The sequence below is a fragment of the Mangifera indica genome, chromosome 4 (assembly GCF_011075055.1).
Source record: "Mangifera indica cultivar Alphonso chromosome 4, CATAS_Mindica_2.1, whole genome shotgun sequence".
In the NCBI taxonomy this organism is placed as follows: domain Eukaryota; kingdom Viridiplantae; phylum Streptophyta; class Magnoliopsida; order Sapindales; family Anacardiaceae; genus Mangifera; species Mangifera indica.
In genome coordinates, this window is record NC_058140.1 from 1145714 (window position 1) to 1163390 (window position 17677).

Here is a 17677-nt window from a genome sequence, read left to right on the forward strand (position 1 = left end):
AAAAATTGTTAAAAAAAATAAATTATTTAATAACTCGTTAAATTTAAATTGACTCGATTCAAACCCAAACTAAGACTACTTTAAATGAGTTTCACTTATTTAAGTCTAACATTCTAAAGTCCAACCTAAAACGTAACATTTTTTAATCAATCAATTATATAAGATATGGTACGCTAATCTTAAATTTTTTTTTTAATTTTTATAAAAAAATCTAAAGAATAAAGTTAAAAAAGTTGATTTATCTTCAACGCCTTTAATCTCCGATAGTCAATTCCAAAATCTAAATCAAATCTCCCTCTTTATGCTTCTTCTTCGTCTTCCCTTTCATTAGATCCCCTAATCATACCCTAGAGAACCCCTAATCCACCTACCAAAGGGGTAGATTAGTAACTTCTCCTCTCACCTCTCACGAAACTCCCATAGGGGCATTTTCGTCATTTCATTCATCTCCACTGTGCTTTCCAAGCAGACGTATCTGAAAAACACCTTCAAATCTCCCTTTGACCGCCGTACCACTCTCCCTCTCTCTCTCTCTCTCTCTCTCTCTCTCTCATTCTACCTTTCTGAAACTCCTCCTTCCCGCCGCTCCTGCAGAGAGCAGAAAGCAAAGAACCCAAGCAGCCATCAAACCCACATCCAAAAACAAAAAACAAAAAACAAAGAAAAAAGAGAGAGAAAGAGAAAAAGTTTGGATAAAAAAGTAAAGCTCAAAAGAAGAACTCATTGTTGTATATAAATTCATAATCTTAGTCTCTCTGAAACTCGGCAATCCATTCAAGATTTTAAAGCTCGAAACTTTTTCGTCAGCTCTCTCTTTCATTATTATTATAACTCCTAGTATCACTCTCTCTTAACTTCTCTTTCTTTGATCCGACGGCCAAGATCGTACGCCTACGCCTTCGCCTCGTCTCACTCAATCACTCAGTCTATCTCTTGACTACGTAAGTTTTTGCCTTTTAAAGCCACCTTTTATCCGCTTCTTTTCCCTCTCATTTTTCACTTTTTTTTTTTTTTTCTGTATGTGATATCTACTACTGTTCTGTAATCTGTATGCAGGTGTGTATAGGTTTTAGCTTTTGCCTCTTCATTGTGTTTGTTTGTCTTCATCTTCTCCGTTTCCGAATCGGTTCAGTTGCTTTTTAGTTTTTTAAAATGTATTTTTAATATATTTTTTGGGGGTTTCTTTACATGCAATCAATGAATTATTTTTGAATTTGAAGGGCTTGAGATTTAGTATTTTTTATGATAATTAGTGTGTTTTTTATTTTGTGTTTAGATTAGCTAAAGCAAGTTTAAGCAATGTGTTTTGCTTACAAAATTTTTGTTTGTTTTCATTAACGTAGTGCTGGGTTTTCACTGTTTGGTAGTGACATGATGAAGTGTTGATTTTTATATAACTTTTTGGATTTGCATGTGATGTAAGTTCATTCTTTTGGGATTGCTTCATTTCTTTGTAGTCATTTACGTTGAGAAGGAATTAATTAGTTGTTATACTCTTAGTTTTAGAATTATTGGTGGTTTTCTAGTTCACGTTTTTGCATAGAATTTTCAGTTATTTTAGACCGCGGAATTTGGAGTTAAGTGAGTGGGTTCCGTGAGTTTTAAGGATTGGTTTTATCTCCTCTCATTGAAAGCTATGTAGCTTTCATTTTGTCGTGGTAAAGCTGTGGCAAGTTTAGCCAGGCTGCTAAAGCTAGAGGAAGCATGTGGGGTTTTAATATATTTAAGTAGTTCAATGTATTTTAAGTTTATCTTTTGATGTTAAATGTCCCAAACAAGTTTTAAATCAAATTATAGTAAAATTTAGTTAATTTATTGATGTCAGTCAAATATTATTTGGTTTCGGATATGCTTTTGAAGCTTGCCAAAGTTTAGATCTATATGTTGGGTTGTGTAGGTTGGAGTTGCTTTTAATTTAATGAGTGAAAGCTAATTTCTAGCTATTCAAACTTGAAGAATTTGTTTTGTGGTGGATAGATTATGGTGTATGTCTGATTGGGATTCTTTAGGAAGTGGATTGTAACATCACATGAAGTGGTATGGAGTAACGGTCTCTCTTGTCAAGCATTCTGTAGGGTCCATTAATTTATTAAGATGTGTAGTGTTGTTTTTTGGTTAATGTGGTGAATGATTGAACTGTACTAGAAGTAATCTCATTGATAACTTCTGGCGTGTACACACTTTGATGCAAAACATATTGATTGCGTTTATATGTCTTGTGGGAACCTATTGTCTTTATGATAAAATCTATTGCATTTAAAGGAAGACCTAAATATTAAGAAAGGGCTGTGAGATGAGTCCCCATACTTATCACCACAACTCTAATGATTGTACAGGCTCAGTCTTAGAATTTCACAGAACAGAAGTACATACAATTATTCATTTGACAGATTTCATTTTCGGCAATGGACCTGCCTGTGCTGATATACTTGTACATAAAATTATTACCTTTAAAGCATGATGTAGCAATTCATTTATAAGGTACTTAGACCATGTCCCTACCTTTACTACTGTTATTTTTGTCTACTGGCATTCTATTAAGATTTAGACTATCTCACATTATAGGTGTGCTGATAAAGCTAAACAACTCTATCCTACATTGAAATATCCCTTTTGTTGATTGTATGTATGACTCTTGAGATTTGAGGCGTAAATGGTTGGTATTAGCTGCACTGCTTTATTAAGTATCATACTAGTATAGGAAATTTTTTTTTTAAAACTTTTGCTTACAATACTTTCCATTTTAGATCATGCATTACCTTTGGTTTCTTATTGCTTAGCAAGTTTAGAAGGGCTTTTGTTTATAACAGAGATTACACATATTAATTATCTTCTTGACTTACAGTGATCAATTTGCATCTTATAAACATGGGGCTCAGCGAGCCTAATGGCCACAGGAGACTGGAGAGAAAAGATCATCATATCCAAGAAAATGGTGATTCTGATTTAACTAGCGTTGGTGATGAATTAGACCCGTGGACAGCATGGGCATACAAGCCTCGTACCATTTCATTCTTGCTTATTGGTGCATGCTTTCTGATGTAAGTGTGACGAAAATAAACAGCTTATTTATGATATTGAGATATGCTAGGTCCTTGATGCAGTTTTTTTATTTCTTTCTATTAGATTAACAGTATTCATGGTGGTTTTAACTTATAGATGGTATACCACTTTGATATATTCTGATATGGGTAGAGTTTTATCTTTTGCTTTGAGTTACTGCTGATGCTTGATATAATATCTCATTGAAAGATGATAGGATCTAGTAATTATGAAAAATGATAACTATTATTATGTTTCTCGACAAAGTGCATAGCACACCCAAGTAATTATGCCAAATATTAGAAAGCTAAACTTTTATTTTTAACTATTTGTATGATCTTAACATCTTTTTATTGATATCTTTTAATTACATTTATTTTCTTATTGCTTGTTTGGAATTTGATTATCAGTTGGGCAAGTGGAGCTCTTGATCCTGAAAGCACTGCATCTGGAGATCTTGTTACATCTGTCAAAAGGTTTGTTCCTGTAACCTGTTTGTAGTTATTTCTTTGAGCAATTTATCTTTTAAATGTATAGAAGTAATTCAAAAGTGTGTTGTTGCTGTTTCTTGTAGGGGTGTATGGGCGATGATTGCAGTTTTTCTTACTTACTGCTTGTTGCAGGCACCTTCTACGTAAGTTGTTAACTGGAATACTATGATTTTTCTAATAAACTAGTCGACACTCCAATTTTTTAGTACTTTTAAGAGTGTTTTGTTTGTATAAAATTTGATTTTCATGAAAGTCCGAATATAGAAACTTATAAAAATCATTGAAAATGTTAAATGCTTCTTAGTTCTTTGAAGTGACTGCTCTTTTTATGTGGCCATTAAGAACCATTTCTAACTGATCATTATGCTATTATTTTTTAAATATTATCTCAAGTGCAGAATTGGAAAACCTGATGCTTTTGAGTTTTTTTACTTACTACTAGTGATGTGCTCTAACTTGTGGAAATCAATATTTGATTACAGGGTTTTAATTAGACCACATCCTGCTATTTGGCGTTTAGTTCATGGAATGGCTGTCATTTACCTTGTAGCTCTCACTTTTTTGCTTTTCCAGGTTTGTCGTTTGTAAAGCTGCCCTTTTTCATGTGTTAGTATTTTCATTTGTCTGTAAGTTTGAACTCTTGAGGATTATTTTAGAATTATTCTTTTTTGTGCACTTTTAAATTTTTTGTTTATTCGGCATTCTTGTAATCTCAAATGTTAATGAAAATGGATAAACTCAGGTGCCTTAATAAATGTACACTTTTTCATACATTCTGGATGTTCTCTCTTTCTTGCCATCCTCCGTAAACTGTGTCATATATTAAATTTTTTACCTCTGAATGAGTTATGTTCACCTTATCCCTTCTAGGGTCCTGATTTTGAAATTGAATCAGTAATTACTGACAGTAGCTTTCATTTTCTTGCAGAAGCGTGATGATGCTCGTCAGTTCATGAAGTTTCTCCATCCTGATCTTGGTGTTGGTAATACTTTGGAGCTTAACAACACTACTTTTATGGCTTTTCCCTTTTAATTATTACAATTGGAATGATTTTCAAGTCTTTAGTAAAGTTTATATTGTCACATTGGCTCGGCTTATTGGTTGTATATAAGATATTCTTGTTGCTTGACTTGATGCAGAACTTCCAGAAAGGTCATATGGTGCTGATTGTCGCATTTATGTGCCTGAAAACCCCACAAGCAGGTTTAAGAATGTTTATGTATGAATTCTTCTTTCCACACTGTTTACCCTAAATTTTCCTTTTTCAGCTGATTTTAAGGCATTGGTGTTTTTCATTGCAATATATGAACACTTTAGACCTCTGATTTAATTGGTTCTGTGTAGGAAACACTTTTTGATGAATTTGTTCTAGCACATATTTTTGGATGGTGGGGAAAGGCTATATTGATCCGTAATCAACCACTTCTATGGGTTCTGTCAATTGGATTTGAGTTGATGGAGGTTAGTGTCTTGACCTAAACTCACTGTTTATTTTGGTATTCCCTTGTACACATGGGATGGATTTTCTGCTTCTGTGTGTCCCTCTAAGCTTGTTCACTATTTATTGAGTTAAGGTTGCTAATTTTGTCAAAATATCTTTCTTGTTGGCTTTTTTTCAGTTTACTTTCCGCCACATGTTACCGAACTTCAATGAGTGCTGGTGGGACAGCATAGTTCTAGACATTTTGATCTGCAATTGGTTTGGTGAGATTGCTTTGACCTTTTTCTATTGAAAATTATTGTCATTTTTGATTTTGCATGTGCATGTTCTGTACTTTTATGTTGATAAACTTTCATATGGGGGAAAGAATTGTGTTTTAGTTATGTGATCAGCACTGGTGTTCATACTTCATGCTGTTATAAGTGCTATAGCTTTTAGTTATCAATCTTTTGATGGGTGAGAACCTGTGTCTTGGTTTAGTTATCTGTAATGCATTTAAAGTTTATTTGGAGTAAAAGGCCAATGTATACACTGATTGCTTGACAATGCCGGTATTACTTACTACAGCTTTTTTTATTGTTTATATCGCTTGATATAGGTTTATCATGTACTTCCACTTATTCCTAGGAAAGTTTTGAATCATTGTTTCTATGAATAGTTACAAGTTCCATTTGGTAAACTTTGCAGGCATCTGGGCCGGAATGCATACTGTTCGGTACTTTGATGGGAAAACATATGAGTGGGTTGGTATAAGCCGCCAGCCCAATATCTTTGGGAAGGTATGCTTTGAACCTCCTATTTGTGGGATTACTATTGTTTTAAAATCATGCGTGGCTTATAAGGGAAACATCAACATTTTGGCTGTGATTATTATGGTGCCATGATAGCATATTTGAGAATTGAGCCCAGTTCTATTTCTAGACGTGGTATCATCATTGCAGGCTGTACCATTAATACCATGGACTTAATCAGAACTGTAAACTAAACAGGTTTCCTTGTCTTTCTGTAAACGTGGCTTATAAATGTTGATAAGTAAACCCAATGATTGCTGGTATTTTACTAATGTAACATCATTTTGGCATATTTAAGAACCCATTTTTTTCATTTGTGTCACTTACAAAATGATTTGACAAGATTATTTTGCTGCACCTGTTCTGAGAAATAACATTTTACTATGCCTGATATATGGGGGCTTATGTGTAAAACTCAAAGCTAGTGCCCATTATATTTATCTTGAACTCTTTTTTCCCTTAAAATTAAATCACATATTTGTCCTTTTTTTAACTTCTGTGCTAGCACTTCTTTCAATGTTCAATTTTCATATTGTTATATCATCTTAACTACTTGGTTTATTTGAAGATAATTGATTATATTGATCGTTTATCAGTTTAAGCGAACTTTGGGACAATTTACACCAGCACAGTGGGACAAAGATGAATGGCACCCATTGCTTGGTCCATGGCGGTTTATTCAAGTTCTCAGTCTTTGCATTGTCTTCTTGACGGTTGAGCTTAACACCTTTTTCCTAAAGTTTTGTCTTTGGATTCCTCCTCGAAACCCGCTGATCATTTATAGATTGATCTTGTGGTGGCTAATTGCAATACCGACAATTCGTGAATACAATACATACCTCCAAGACAGGTATGTATCTGTGTCTCTATTTGTGTTCACTCGTCCATGCTTTTGGTGGACAATTTTGATACTCGAATTACATAAAATTTAATTTGACATTGATGAAATTTTATCAAATTCCAGAAAACCTGTGAAGAAGGTTGGAGCATTTTGTTGGCTTTCACTTGCTATATGCATTATTGAACTTCTAATTTGCATCAAGTTTGGACATGGTATGCTTTCCCTCTTTATCATCTGAGAAGTTTGATTTCAAGTCAATCTTAATTCACCAAGTTTTATGGTATTGTTGAACTGATGCTTCAATTGTTTATTGTAATTTCTAACAGGTCTGTATCCTAAGTCTATGCCTATCTGGTTGATAATCTTCTGGACTTCCATTGGAGTGGCCCTAGGATTATTCTTGATTTTGTGGTCATACAAGAATTTACAGAGAAAGCGACGATGATTTCGTCCATGTGGTACATTATTCTTTGATTCCTTCATGCTTTTTGGGTATTCATCGGTTGTTGTAAATACCTATCACATTATAAGTTGTAAATGGTTATTCCTTTAGGTTAGCGGATCGTAGTTTCTTGAGCAGAGAATATTAATTCTTTCATTTTAGGTGGTGGGAAATGCTTTTAACATCATGCTCTTGAGTTGTAGTTTGCCAATATTGCAAATTTTTATCGAGTCTTAGCATCATGGAGCTCCCATTTCGAATTTTACATGTATTCCAGCTTAGTTTGTTGCAATCTCAATTTATTCAGTGCATTTGCCAACGTTGCACTGTGATATCATAATGTTCTCTGAAGTTATGCATTGTGAATACTTGATGAAGAACCCAATATGGTCCCTATTTGTTCGCATTTTATTCATGTTCACAGACATTTCATCAGGCTAACTGCTGTAGGAAACTTCTTTAGAGTTTTGCGTGAGCTTGACTTATTTCGACAAATAATTTTTGTGATATACAAGCTTGCAGACACTGAAGCAACGGTAACTGCTAGAACTTCTCATTTAGAGTCATTTCTCACAATCACCGCCGCAGATATTTGACCCACTTGTTTTGGCGACAATCCATGGCTGTTCTTGTCTTCTGGCACCTTTATTTCAGTCTTTCTTGAGCTTTCCAGGAACCTGGAGCAGAACCCTGAAAAATTTCTGGATGGCAAATCAATTTGTGCCCTTAGAGATAAAATTATTTCAGGGCACATCATTATGGACAACCGTGCTTGCTCTATACCTTGTAGTAATTTCTTTCATTAAATGCTAAGTAGAAAATAGCATGGGTGGCAGCTTCTTTTGCCAGGTTGTTCTTCCTCTAACAATCTCTTCATTTTCAGTCTGGAGAAGGTGTGTATATGTCAATGACCCCTTTTCAAAGGATCCGATAAGTCCAGCGCCGTTGATGATTTCAGATGCCAGAGAAAACCCATTTAGTAGAGTGATACCAGTGTCTTGTTTCACCCCTTCTTTGAGAACCCCATCTTCATCAGGTTGGCAAAGAGCTTGAACTTTATCTGAACCTCCACATTCCCTTCTATATTCTAGTATAATACCAGATAGCTCCTGGAACTGGTCTGGGATGGTCTGCCATGGAAACAAATTAAATTAAAATATTGAGGACAAAAAAAGAACCCCTGACGGTCCTGTAGATTCATTACTCAACAGGTTTCAGAGTTTTACCTCGAGCATCCATCGGACATACTTGACATTGTTGACATGATTGTTCATGTCCAGATCAGTTCTCTTAGGCTGCAAAGGAAGATTTGACATCAGTAAATCGGTACATTTATTTAGCTGTGGAATTAGCTGGTGATGATACTAAACTTTACCTGCAAGTCAGAGTTTACATGTTTTGCGTTACCATCCAGCTTGAGGATTTTCTCAGGAACATCTTCTTTGATTGCACACTTATCTATAAACCAAGGTGAGATCTCAGCTCGAACCACTTCTGGCATTTTCGAGAGGCGCCTTGTGTCCTCGTTCATCATCACCCAAGTACTAATTAATGTTTAAGTTGTTAGCAAAATCATCGACGAGTTGGTCATAAAAAAAAAATCATCATGAGTTGGGTATTCAGATGTTCAGGAGTGTGTTTAGTGGAAGTTGCATACCTTGTAGCACGAGCGAAAATGTGTCCTGTGGCTTGACTTCGGATCAGCCAGTCTCGACGCATTCCATTCTTTCCGGATGCACCAACCCATGTGTCTATCTCTACTACCTCTCCCCTGAAGACATGAATGTTGTTAGTGCTTTGATGCCAGGAAAAGCACTTTTGGCAGTAGTGCTGCTCATAAACTGTTTCTATAAAAAGTACTTACCAAACTGGATAATGGTCAACTTGAACTTGCATTCTTGAGACAACCCATATGAGATTGTTCCTCATCATCCCATGTGTAGCTCCAAATCCATTGCTTAGAAGTCCTGACATCCATACATGATTCAATGCTGTTTCCTGCATAAACAAAATCTTCTCAGAATCCTGAAAATAAGAGTCTCTTCAGTTAAAATTTTCTCAACTTCCAACATAAATTTAGATAGTCGGCTTTAAGATTAGATTTGGATCGAATTCATAGTTAGGATCTAATGAGTTAAATTTGAGTAGGAGTTTTAGTACGGCTCAAAATTGATTCGTTAGTTGAGCTAATGACATTATTCATTCTGTCAACGATACTATTAATTTTGTCAATAACATTATTTATCAATCTGATGATACTATTAATTAATTAACAATTTATCGATGACATTGTATATCCATGTTAGCAAGTTTGAACTTGAATTGAACGTGACTTTAATCCAAGCTTGAGTTGACCCTAAGTTTGGCTTAGTTCGGATCAAATCCACCCTAAGTGACCTAACACTTTCTTTGATGTATGGGTGAGATGAATATACTTGCATCATTTACATATCCATTACACTTTGTCAAGAGTCTTTCTTATGTGAAAGCACAATATTCTAATTTAGAATAAATGTTATAAAACTTAGACCAAACTGTTTAGTAAAACGAGTTTGACTAAAATCTAATGGTTAATCTAGTCTACATTAATGTTTTCGGATCAACCACTGGTTGACACTAGACCAAAATTCTACTTAATTAAATATTGTTTTGAGGTGTAAATGTTTATTTAGTCTATCACTAGTTTGATTGCCAGTTGGACTGATCAAAGCCTGAACCTTGTTTGCATGAGGGAATGAAAGACTGCAAAATAGTTTATCATCATTCATTACCTGGAAAAGATTAAAGAGGCTCTCAAGAGTTGCAGTTTTATCAGGGCCAACTTCATAAGATCGAATAACAATAGTTTGTCTGTATCCAACTCCTTCATCAACGATTCGTCCTTGACGATGATGATCCACAAACTTCTTCCCTGTAGGAATATTCTGCCGAACTTGAACTTCTGTCTTGTAATTTTCTTCTGCAAAAACAGAAGCCATTGAAGTGCCTGCAACTCTAGCCGTTTTGCCCAACAAATCAACTTTACCAATTCTCCGACTCCCCCCATATCTCAGCTGCTGCTTATATCCAGAACAAGAACAGTTAACATGATAAGAAACTATAGGACAAAAAGCAGCCATCTGTTGATGTGGAAAATTTGGAACTAAGAAATGGGCAGCCAAAGGCTTAAATAGGAGAAAAACGGACGGTCTTTTCAAAGAAAATATTGTAAGTTGCATGAAATCTAGAGGGTTGGTGTTGTTTTGAAGCAGAAAATTGCGGTGGAGGGATCTTGTTTTGATAGACAAGCCAAAGAAGAAAGCAAGACAATGAAGAATATAACGAGTTGGGTTGCGGGAGCAAATAGAGGTGTTCAAAATATATTATTTCGCACCAAATCAAATTTTCGTATCAAATCCGTTTAAAAATTAATTGGTTTTAAATCAAACAAAAAATATTGATTAAATAAACTGAATATTCAATTATTCAGTTTTGAACTAAATTTCAAATTATCACCGTACTTTATTATTATTTTAAGTCAATTTTTTAAAATTAATTCGATCTGATGAACCCATTTTGAAATATTACAAAATTGGTTTTTGTTATACTATCAAATCGATATTTGAATTTGTTTTTTTAATATCATTTTTTCAGGTCAAATATCAAATCATTCAGATTATCGATTGTTCTATTATCAGGCAATTTTGCATACCCCTAGGTGCAAAAGAAACAAAGGGAACTCTGATTATAAATTAGATGAGAGTAATTGGACAAGAAAAAGGTCTTCCTTTTACGTGAATTAGATTTTGTTAGGTTGATTCTTCATCTTAGCTCTTCTCACTGTTTTTTGCATGCTCGAGAAGTTCCGAAGCTTCCCCATTGATTTTTCCCGGGAAAGTTTTTGGCCAGAGGCAACGTTAATACCGAATAATATAATTTATGAAACATTCATATATACATACAAAACATTTTAATAACTTATATATGAATGTTTAGGTTTTTAATAAATAATAGATACTAATAAATAATAATATATTATTATATTATTAAATAATTAAAAATTAAAAATAAAATAAAGTTTAATTATATAATAATATATTATTATTTTTATATAAAATTATATTTGTATATAGCTTGGTTTTTGGAGCATAAATTCTCTGCCAGGTTAAGCTGTGAATAGTATCAAGTAAAAAAACGACAAGTTCAAGGAAATGATTCTCCAGTCAAAACAAGCGGCTGCTTTTGTCTTTGAACAAAGGTTTAATCTAGGCATGATCTGCTTCATTATATATTCGAGTACGAGAAACGCCTTTAAAACTCCAAAGGGTGGGTCCGAGTTAATTACATAGATATTAAAAATAGTATTTAAAATAATTTTACTTATTTAATCAATTAAATGTTAATTTTGAATTATATTAATTAAGAATGAGTTACTCATTTATTTATGGACTCTGAATTGGTTTGGCTAAGGAAAACATTGAACGAACCCTGAAAAGGCTTGACTAAGCAACTCAAAAATCAAATTACCAATTAAAATGGTTTCAATGGTTTACTTATAGTTCACCCCAATTTGATAACCCATTGATCTCGGTCGAACCGGTCGTTCTAATCTGAATTTTTAACTCCATGACATAAGAATTATTATATATGGCTAGTGATCACATCGTAAAAGGAATATGCTTGCTGTGGAAGGGGGCAAATGGGGAAAAAAACTCAAAATAATTACCACTTGTTGCTGCTAAATCGATGTTGATGTCTTCTATACCGAGTTGATGCTTAGTTATTCCCGGTTTCATACTAGAAACTGACAAAGAGACAGGCAAGCATACATGTCAGGTGCTTGTCAACTAAGGTTTGCACACATAAATTGTATTAAGGTGCACATAAAGTAAACAAGTGTGTGCCTATTCTTTAGTTAAAAAAAATTTAATTTTATATTTCGATCCGAATTAAATTGGCAGCACAAGTTACTTGAAATGAAATTCTTTTCTGAAAAAAAAAAGAAACCAAAAAAGGTTAGAATAGTTTCTGAACACAAACAACCAAATATCGAATCCACAAGAACTCCAGTCAAATGCAGGACGCAGCTAATTTGCTAAAACATAGCTCCTCAGCCATGTCGATTTCTAACGCTCCATTAACTTAAGAAGAATAGCCTGCAAAAACAATCAAGTTCATGTTTTGAAAGCCAACTCATCGTGACAAGAATGAAATGGTACACTGGCAAGCTCCAAGAAGCTAGATTAAACACAAAATCAAATAAGTTCATAAACTGAAGAAAAAAAAATTCTGATAATAGTAACTTACAGGACAAGAACGATATGATTTCAATCCTTGATGTAGTTCGACATAAGATATTAGAAGCTTCACTGGACGGAACTCAATCGAGTGACTAGATCCTCTGTTGTCAGTGAAACAAATTAATTCGCGTTGTAGAAGATGCTCAAAGGCCTGCAGAAGTTGGAGATCAAAGAACAGTCAAAATGTGTGCTGGAACAGACTGGTAGGACTGATGCCACTTTAAATTGTAATATAATACATCTCTTCGTACAGATACAGAATTCATTTTTGGAGGTACTATACCCGCAAGCATACACTTTGTGAATAATAATCAGATGTCTTGAATGAATCATGTATGCTTTTGTACTCTGCAAAAGATGACAGAAATGTGATTATTAAGCAACTTGATAAAGGTGATAGAAATCTATTGAGTCAGATATCTGATATTTAGTATTTACCTTTCATAACAGAATTAAAGTTGTAGGAGTTTTGCTCTTTAACTTCCAGCCTCTTCATGCATACCAGAATGTAGAGTTCTAGTATAGAGCAATCTGCAAGAAGAAGCAATATTTTAGAAATTCAATCAATTATATTTTGCTGGAGCACTACATGATACCAGAAGCAATATTTTAGAACGTCTTGTATTGTGTAGGCAGGTTAGTCTGTCCAATTTTCAGAGCTTGAGTTTGACATCAAGGACACAAGATTCACACAGATAACATAGTAAGAGTACCGATTATAGATTCAAGCTTTGGCTTTCTCTGAAAATTTGGCAGTGCAGTTCTGAAATTCTCAAGGGATAGGAAGCCGAATTCCAAATCCATGTAAGAAACAGCTCGAAATCTAGTACAAGTGATAAGTTCAGCAGGAGACCACACAAGAAAATCTTAATTCTGTACATTCATATAACATACTTATAGATATGAGGAGAGAAACTTACAGAAACCTTAAAAAATGATTGACAGTGGAATCGGAGTTCAAATAATTGTTGATGATTTCTTTGAATTTCTCGTCTGTTAATATATTCTATAAAATGTAAAGGAATTTTGGCACAACCAATTCACTGAGAAGAACAGAAACGATATTGTGTCTTAGTTATTTGATGCACAAGGAATTTTCCTTACCAATTAATAGACTATTATTCATATTTTTACCTGGTTGAAAGTAATGAAAATATGGTGGCTTAAGGGAAATTTCTTGCATTAGAAAAGAAAGAAATTCCACATTCCATTAGCAGCTTTGCTATTGTAGAAAGCATATTAACTTACATGAGTTAAAAAATAGGATGAACCTCAGAATTGTGCAGAAACATGCTACTGTCTTCAGTTTTGTTTTATAAACCACAAGTATTCAATCAATTAGGTCTCTGATAACATGCAGATTAAGTACAATTTTCTACCAAATATATAATTGAAATGTATGCATATGCTTTTATGATTTTGAGATCTTGTATCTCTATGTTCTCATATGCACTGATGAATGTAAAATATGCCTTTCAAATGGCTATATTATGCTGCCATCCTTAAGGGAGGATACTTTAATCTTTGCGTTAAATTCAACAGCATAGTCATGAGGGAGGCTAGAGTCCATTGGCAAAGATAAAATGTGCTCTAATAATCTGCATAGCATAGAAAAAAATAAATCTCATAAAAGCTAGAATTTTCCTTTCTTGAACAAAAGACACAGTGCCCAAGTCACACAACAAAAAACTACCTCTGCAGTTCTTCCTTAGATGGAGGGAGAAACAACAGCTTTCTATGTGAGAAACGAGATCTTACTCTTTTCTCCAAAAGTTGGTCAGCATCCTGCATGGTATACAGCCAGATTTAAGATCTCTTCACAAGTAACTAGTCCTTATTTAATGTATGAATCTGCATATATTCAAAGCAAGTAGATTTTAGGATTCTGATTTCCTATATATATATATATTTTTATTTCTGACTAGTTGCAGAGCTGAGTATGAGAATAACCATGCATCATGATCTCCACTTGTCTCATATTACAAGAACTTGAAGATAATAAGAGAGCATTTAGATTGGTATAAAGTACAAAGAGGGAGAGAGAGAGAGAGAGAGACTTTAAATGGCCATACCAGTCGGCAACTAACACCAATAACAACAGCTTGAGATGTTACTGATTGCATTGCATCTAGCAGGCTATAGAGTATCCGTTGCTTCCCCTGTAAAGAACAATATCTTTGAAACTGGTAATGTCATGACCCAAGATTCCAAAACTCCAAATAATACTATACACCTTGAAATTTCTTCTTGATGAATGGGGTCACTGTCATGATTCATCATCACTTATTTATTAATTAAATTTCAACCAACAACTAGAGAATCTGTAATGTCAGACCACAGGCTTCAGTAACTATAAAGAGGTATGGGCACAAAATTACCAATTCACACCTGAGCAAAGAGGTCAAACTCATTAAGTACAAATATAATGGTTTTATGAGCTAATCCGCATTCCCTGAAAGCCACAAAACAGAAAGTTCTTTAGAATGCTAAAAGCATTTGATAAGAGGCTCAAATGAGTACATCGAGGACATGTAATGCACCCACCGTAACATGGCTACCATGAACTGAGAGTTATCATCAAATGATGCCTACAAATTGTCATCTCAGAACATCAAGAAAGCTCAATAATTTAGCAACAGATGCAACATAGTGACCTCAAAATTACTGTGTGTTACCATTTTAGAAAACATTAGATTATGCTCCATACATAACTGTCTAGCAATTTCCTGAAAGTATCAACAACCATGAGAAATCAAGTATTAGATTGAAAAAAAAAAAGTCAAAAGAGACAGATATTTCTCTCTGAAATATGACCTGAAACTTTCCTCTCAACAAAAAACAAGATGTAGCAAATTGTTTATAAAAGCAAAAATGATATTGTCTACAAAATTAGCAGTAAAACAAAGGCATATACATTTGCCCTTGCATATATGTACCAAAATGTATGGCAATAAGTGTCTTATCGTGCTAATGGATTGCAATGAAATTTACAACTTTCCCATTAACAAAATTCATTTTCTGGCAATCATTGCGCAAATTTGTTTTGTAGTCCATAAATCCTTGCCATTATACTCTCAAGTGAGTGAAATTTGATTCTACTCTATTAAGACATTATAACAACTTGGTATAGATTCTCATAAAACTCTGTTTTATTTTATACGGGGACTTTTACATTGCTAACAACAAAATCCTTGCATCATGCCAATACATTGCCTTGAAACAAACTTCATGGAAGCAAAATATATCAAAGCCTTATCATCATCATCAAAATAATGACTCATTTTCATATATCTGACCTTGAATGCACAATTGTCATCACTGTGCAAAAGCCCATTCAACGTAATCTGCAAAATCAGAATCATGGTAAAAATAAGACAGTATCAAACACATCACTTCAAAACAAAAATAAAAATAAAAATCCATACCACAGATAATGTATCAGGATATTCTACCAATAAATCATTAAGAACAAGCTCCAACACCTAAAAACATAACACAGACAAAAATAAAAAATAAATAATAACAAAATGCGAAATCATCATAAAATTAATTAAAGTAATAATAATAATAATTACCGCCATTTTTCCAGAACCGCGAGGGCCAAGCAGCAAAATCGAGTTGTTGCAAGCCTCGGTAATAGAACTCGAAACTGAAAACTTCAGCTTGCTGCAAATTATATTAAATATTATTAAAATGTACATCGATTGACTTTCCTAGAATTTTCTCGCGAACACAACGGAAAGTTAAAAAATTAAGAGAAAATCGGACCTGTAATTGCTGTCGGGAGAGTCGCAGAAAGGTTTGAAGATGAAATTAGAGTTGCAGAGTCTGCTCCGGAGGAGATTCAACGCCTTCTGCGGTCCTGGATTTTGTCTTCCCATTTCGAATCTGCGAGTTTGCGCTTTCGGTGATGAGCGATGAAGCAGAGACTTGAGATGACAGAGATATGGCGGGAAATAAGTGAAGAATGGAGCGGGTTGAGCTCATTTAGACGAGGCAGCGGACTGGGCCGGGCCTAAATTGGCCATGAGTCAGGCCATGTCAAAGCTCAACTTTAAATTTGATGCAAATACAAGATAAGCAATTTAAATTATGAGTTCTCAAATACGACAGAGACTGGAATTTAAATTTGAAAATTTTAATATTTTATCAATTTTGTTAATTTTTATTAACAATTTAAACTTAATTTATTTATAAAAATAAGTTCAATCTTTAATTTAAACTCAATTTATTTAATCTTAATTTCGATTCGGGCTCAAATAATTTGATTGACTCCAACTCTACCGTTGAATAATGTTTTTATAAATTTGATATGGATCCAAGTGATAAAATAAAATTTATCAAGATAATGGGCACTTTTTGCGAAATTATTGAATTTTTTAGTTTAATGGCTAGTTATTTTGTATCAAATTAGTGTAATATTATATATATATATATATATATATATATAAATCTTACTAATTTATTCATACAAAATAATATATTAATATGTATTTTGATGATTTTAAAATAAAATAAAAAATAAATAATTATATCAGTTAAATTTTGTTTATATTTATAAATTTATTTTTTTAAATAATTAACACCTTCCAAAATTGATAATCAATTGATCATCAATTAAATTTTTTTTTAATTGCGGAACATCTAGTATATGTTTTATATGTTCCACAATCTTTATTTGATATAAGTTGCTTTGATATGAGTCAAACATGAACAAAATCTAACTTAAGATTTATTTTAATTCATATATTTGATTTAAGTTGATTTCAAACAATCTTTAGCTTAAATTAAGCTCATTCAATCTAAACTGAAATTCAATATTAAGTAACTTAAATTGAATCAAAACCTATTAGTCAAGGGTGGCAAAGTTAATTTTCCAATTTGAGAGGGTGGAAAATTAATAGACGTTTTACACAATATTAATTTGATTTAGGCCAAAGCTAAAGAAAACCTAACTTAAGATTGATACGACTTCAAAAGGTTTAAACTAAAAATTAGTTAGAGATTGATAAATTAAAACTCAAACTCATTCAAATAAATTTAACTTTAAGCTCGATTCAAGTGAAGTTCAAATTTAAATATTTGAATCAGCTTAAGTTTAACTCTTTTATGAAAAGAGTAAAATTCTTAATTTAAACTTGGTTAATTCGATTCGAGCTCAAACAGCTCGGATTCAGCTCTACTATTGGGGGTGTCAAAGTCAGTTTTCCAACACAAGAGGGAGGTACAAAGGCACCAGACGTCACGTACATACCGCATGCGCCACCGACATACAATAGCATTTTCACACAATGTCCTACTAAAATACGCCAGGATGGAAATATCGCAATCCAAATCATGAAATGCGAT

General features: G+C 33.5%; 3 protein-coding genes across 7 annotated transcripts; 1 reads left to right on the plus strand and 2 right to left on the minus strand.

The window, feature by feature from the left end:
- Nucleotides 1-264: 264 nt before the first annotated feature.
- Nucleotides 265-7705, plus strand: LOC123214568 (CDP-diacylglycerol--serine O-phosphatidyltransferase 1). 4 transcript variants are annotated; one of them, XM_044634419.1, is made up of 14 exons: nucleotides 265-941; nucleotides 2846-3041; nucleotides 3453-3518; nucleotides 3617-3676; nucleotides 4016-4106; nucleotides 4462-4516; nucleotides 4674-4753; nucleotides 4879-4995; nucleotides 5154-5238; nucleotides 5663-5754; nucleotides 6363-6616; nucleotides 6731-6819; nucleotides 6934-7065; nucleotides 7572-7705. In XM_044634419.1, exons 2-13 carry the CDS (start codon nucleotides 2869-2871, stop codon nucleotides 7050-7052), a joined length of 1281 nt encoding a protein of 426 aa, XP_044490354.1. In that variant the 5' UTR covers nucleotides 265-941; nucleotides 2846-2868; the 3' UTR covers nucleotides 7053-7065; nucleotides 7572-7705. The 4 variants fall into 4 exon arrangements, with proteins under 4 accessions (XP_044490354.1, XP_044490353.1, XP_044490351.1 ...); XM_044634418.1 differs by having other exon boundaries at nucleotides 7565-7702; XM_044634416.1 differs by lacking the exon at nucleotides 7572-7705 and having other exon boundaries at nucleotides 266-941; nucleotides 6934-7434.
- On the minus strand, nucleotides 7416-10363 carry LOC123214569 (palmitoyl-acyl carrier protein thioesterase, chloroplastic-like). The gene is made up of 6 exons (XM_044634420.1): nucleotides 9821-10363; nucleotides 8914-9047; nucleotides 8707-8820; nucleotides 8425-8593; nucleotides 8276-8344; nucleotides 7416-8179 (listed from the first exon to the last, which is right to left on the minus strand). Exons 1-6 carry the CDS (start codon nucleotides 10265-10267, stop codon nucleotides 7859-7861), a joined length of 1254 nt encoding a protein of 417 aa, XP_044490355.1. The 5' UTR covers nucleotides 10268-10363; the 3' UTR covers nucleotides 7416-7858.
- Nucleotides 10364-11917: 1554 nt separating this feature from the next.
- Nucleotides 11918-16284, minus strand: LOC123214754 (origin of replication complex subunit 4). 2 transcript variants are annotated; one of them, XM_044634726.1, is made up of 16 exons: nucleotides 16097-16284; nucleotides 15904-15994; nucleotides 15754-15810; nucleotides 15625-15672; nucleotides 15004-15054; nucleotides 14873-14916; nucleotides 14717-14780; nucleotides 14401-14487; nucleotides 14022-14113; nucleotides 13845-13926; nucleotides 13255-13334; nucleotides 13042-13151; nucleotides 12767-12859; nucleotides 12612-12676; nucleotides 12336-12479; nucleotides 11918-12184 (listed from the first exon to the last, which is right to left on the minus strand). In XM_044634726.1, the coding sequence occupies exons 1-16, from the start codon at nucleotides 16207-16209 to the stop codon at nucleotides 12155-12157; spliced, it is 1251 nt and encodes a 416-aa protein (XP_044490661.1). In that variant the 5' UTR covers nucleotides 16210-16284; the 3' UTR covers nucleotides 11918-12154. The 2 variants fall into 2 exon arrangements, with proteins under 2 accessions (XP_044490661.1, XP_044490660.1); XM_044634725.1 differs by having other exon boundaries at nucleotides 13249-13334.
- Between the last annotated feature and the right edge of the window lie 1393 nt (nucleotides 16285-17677).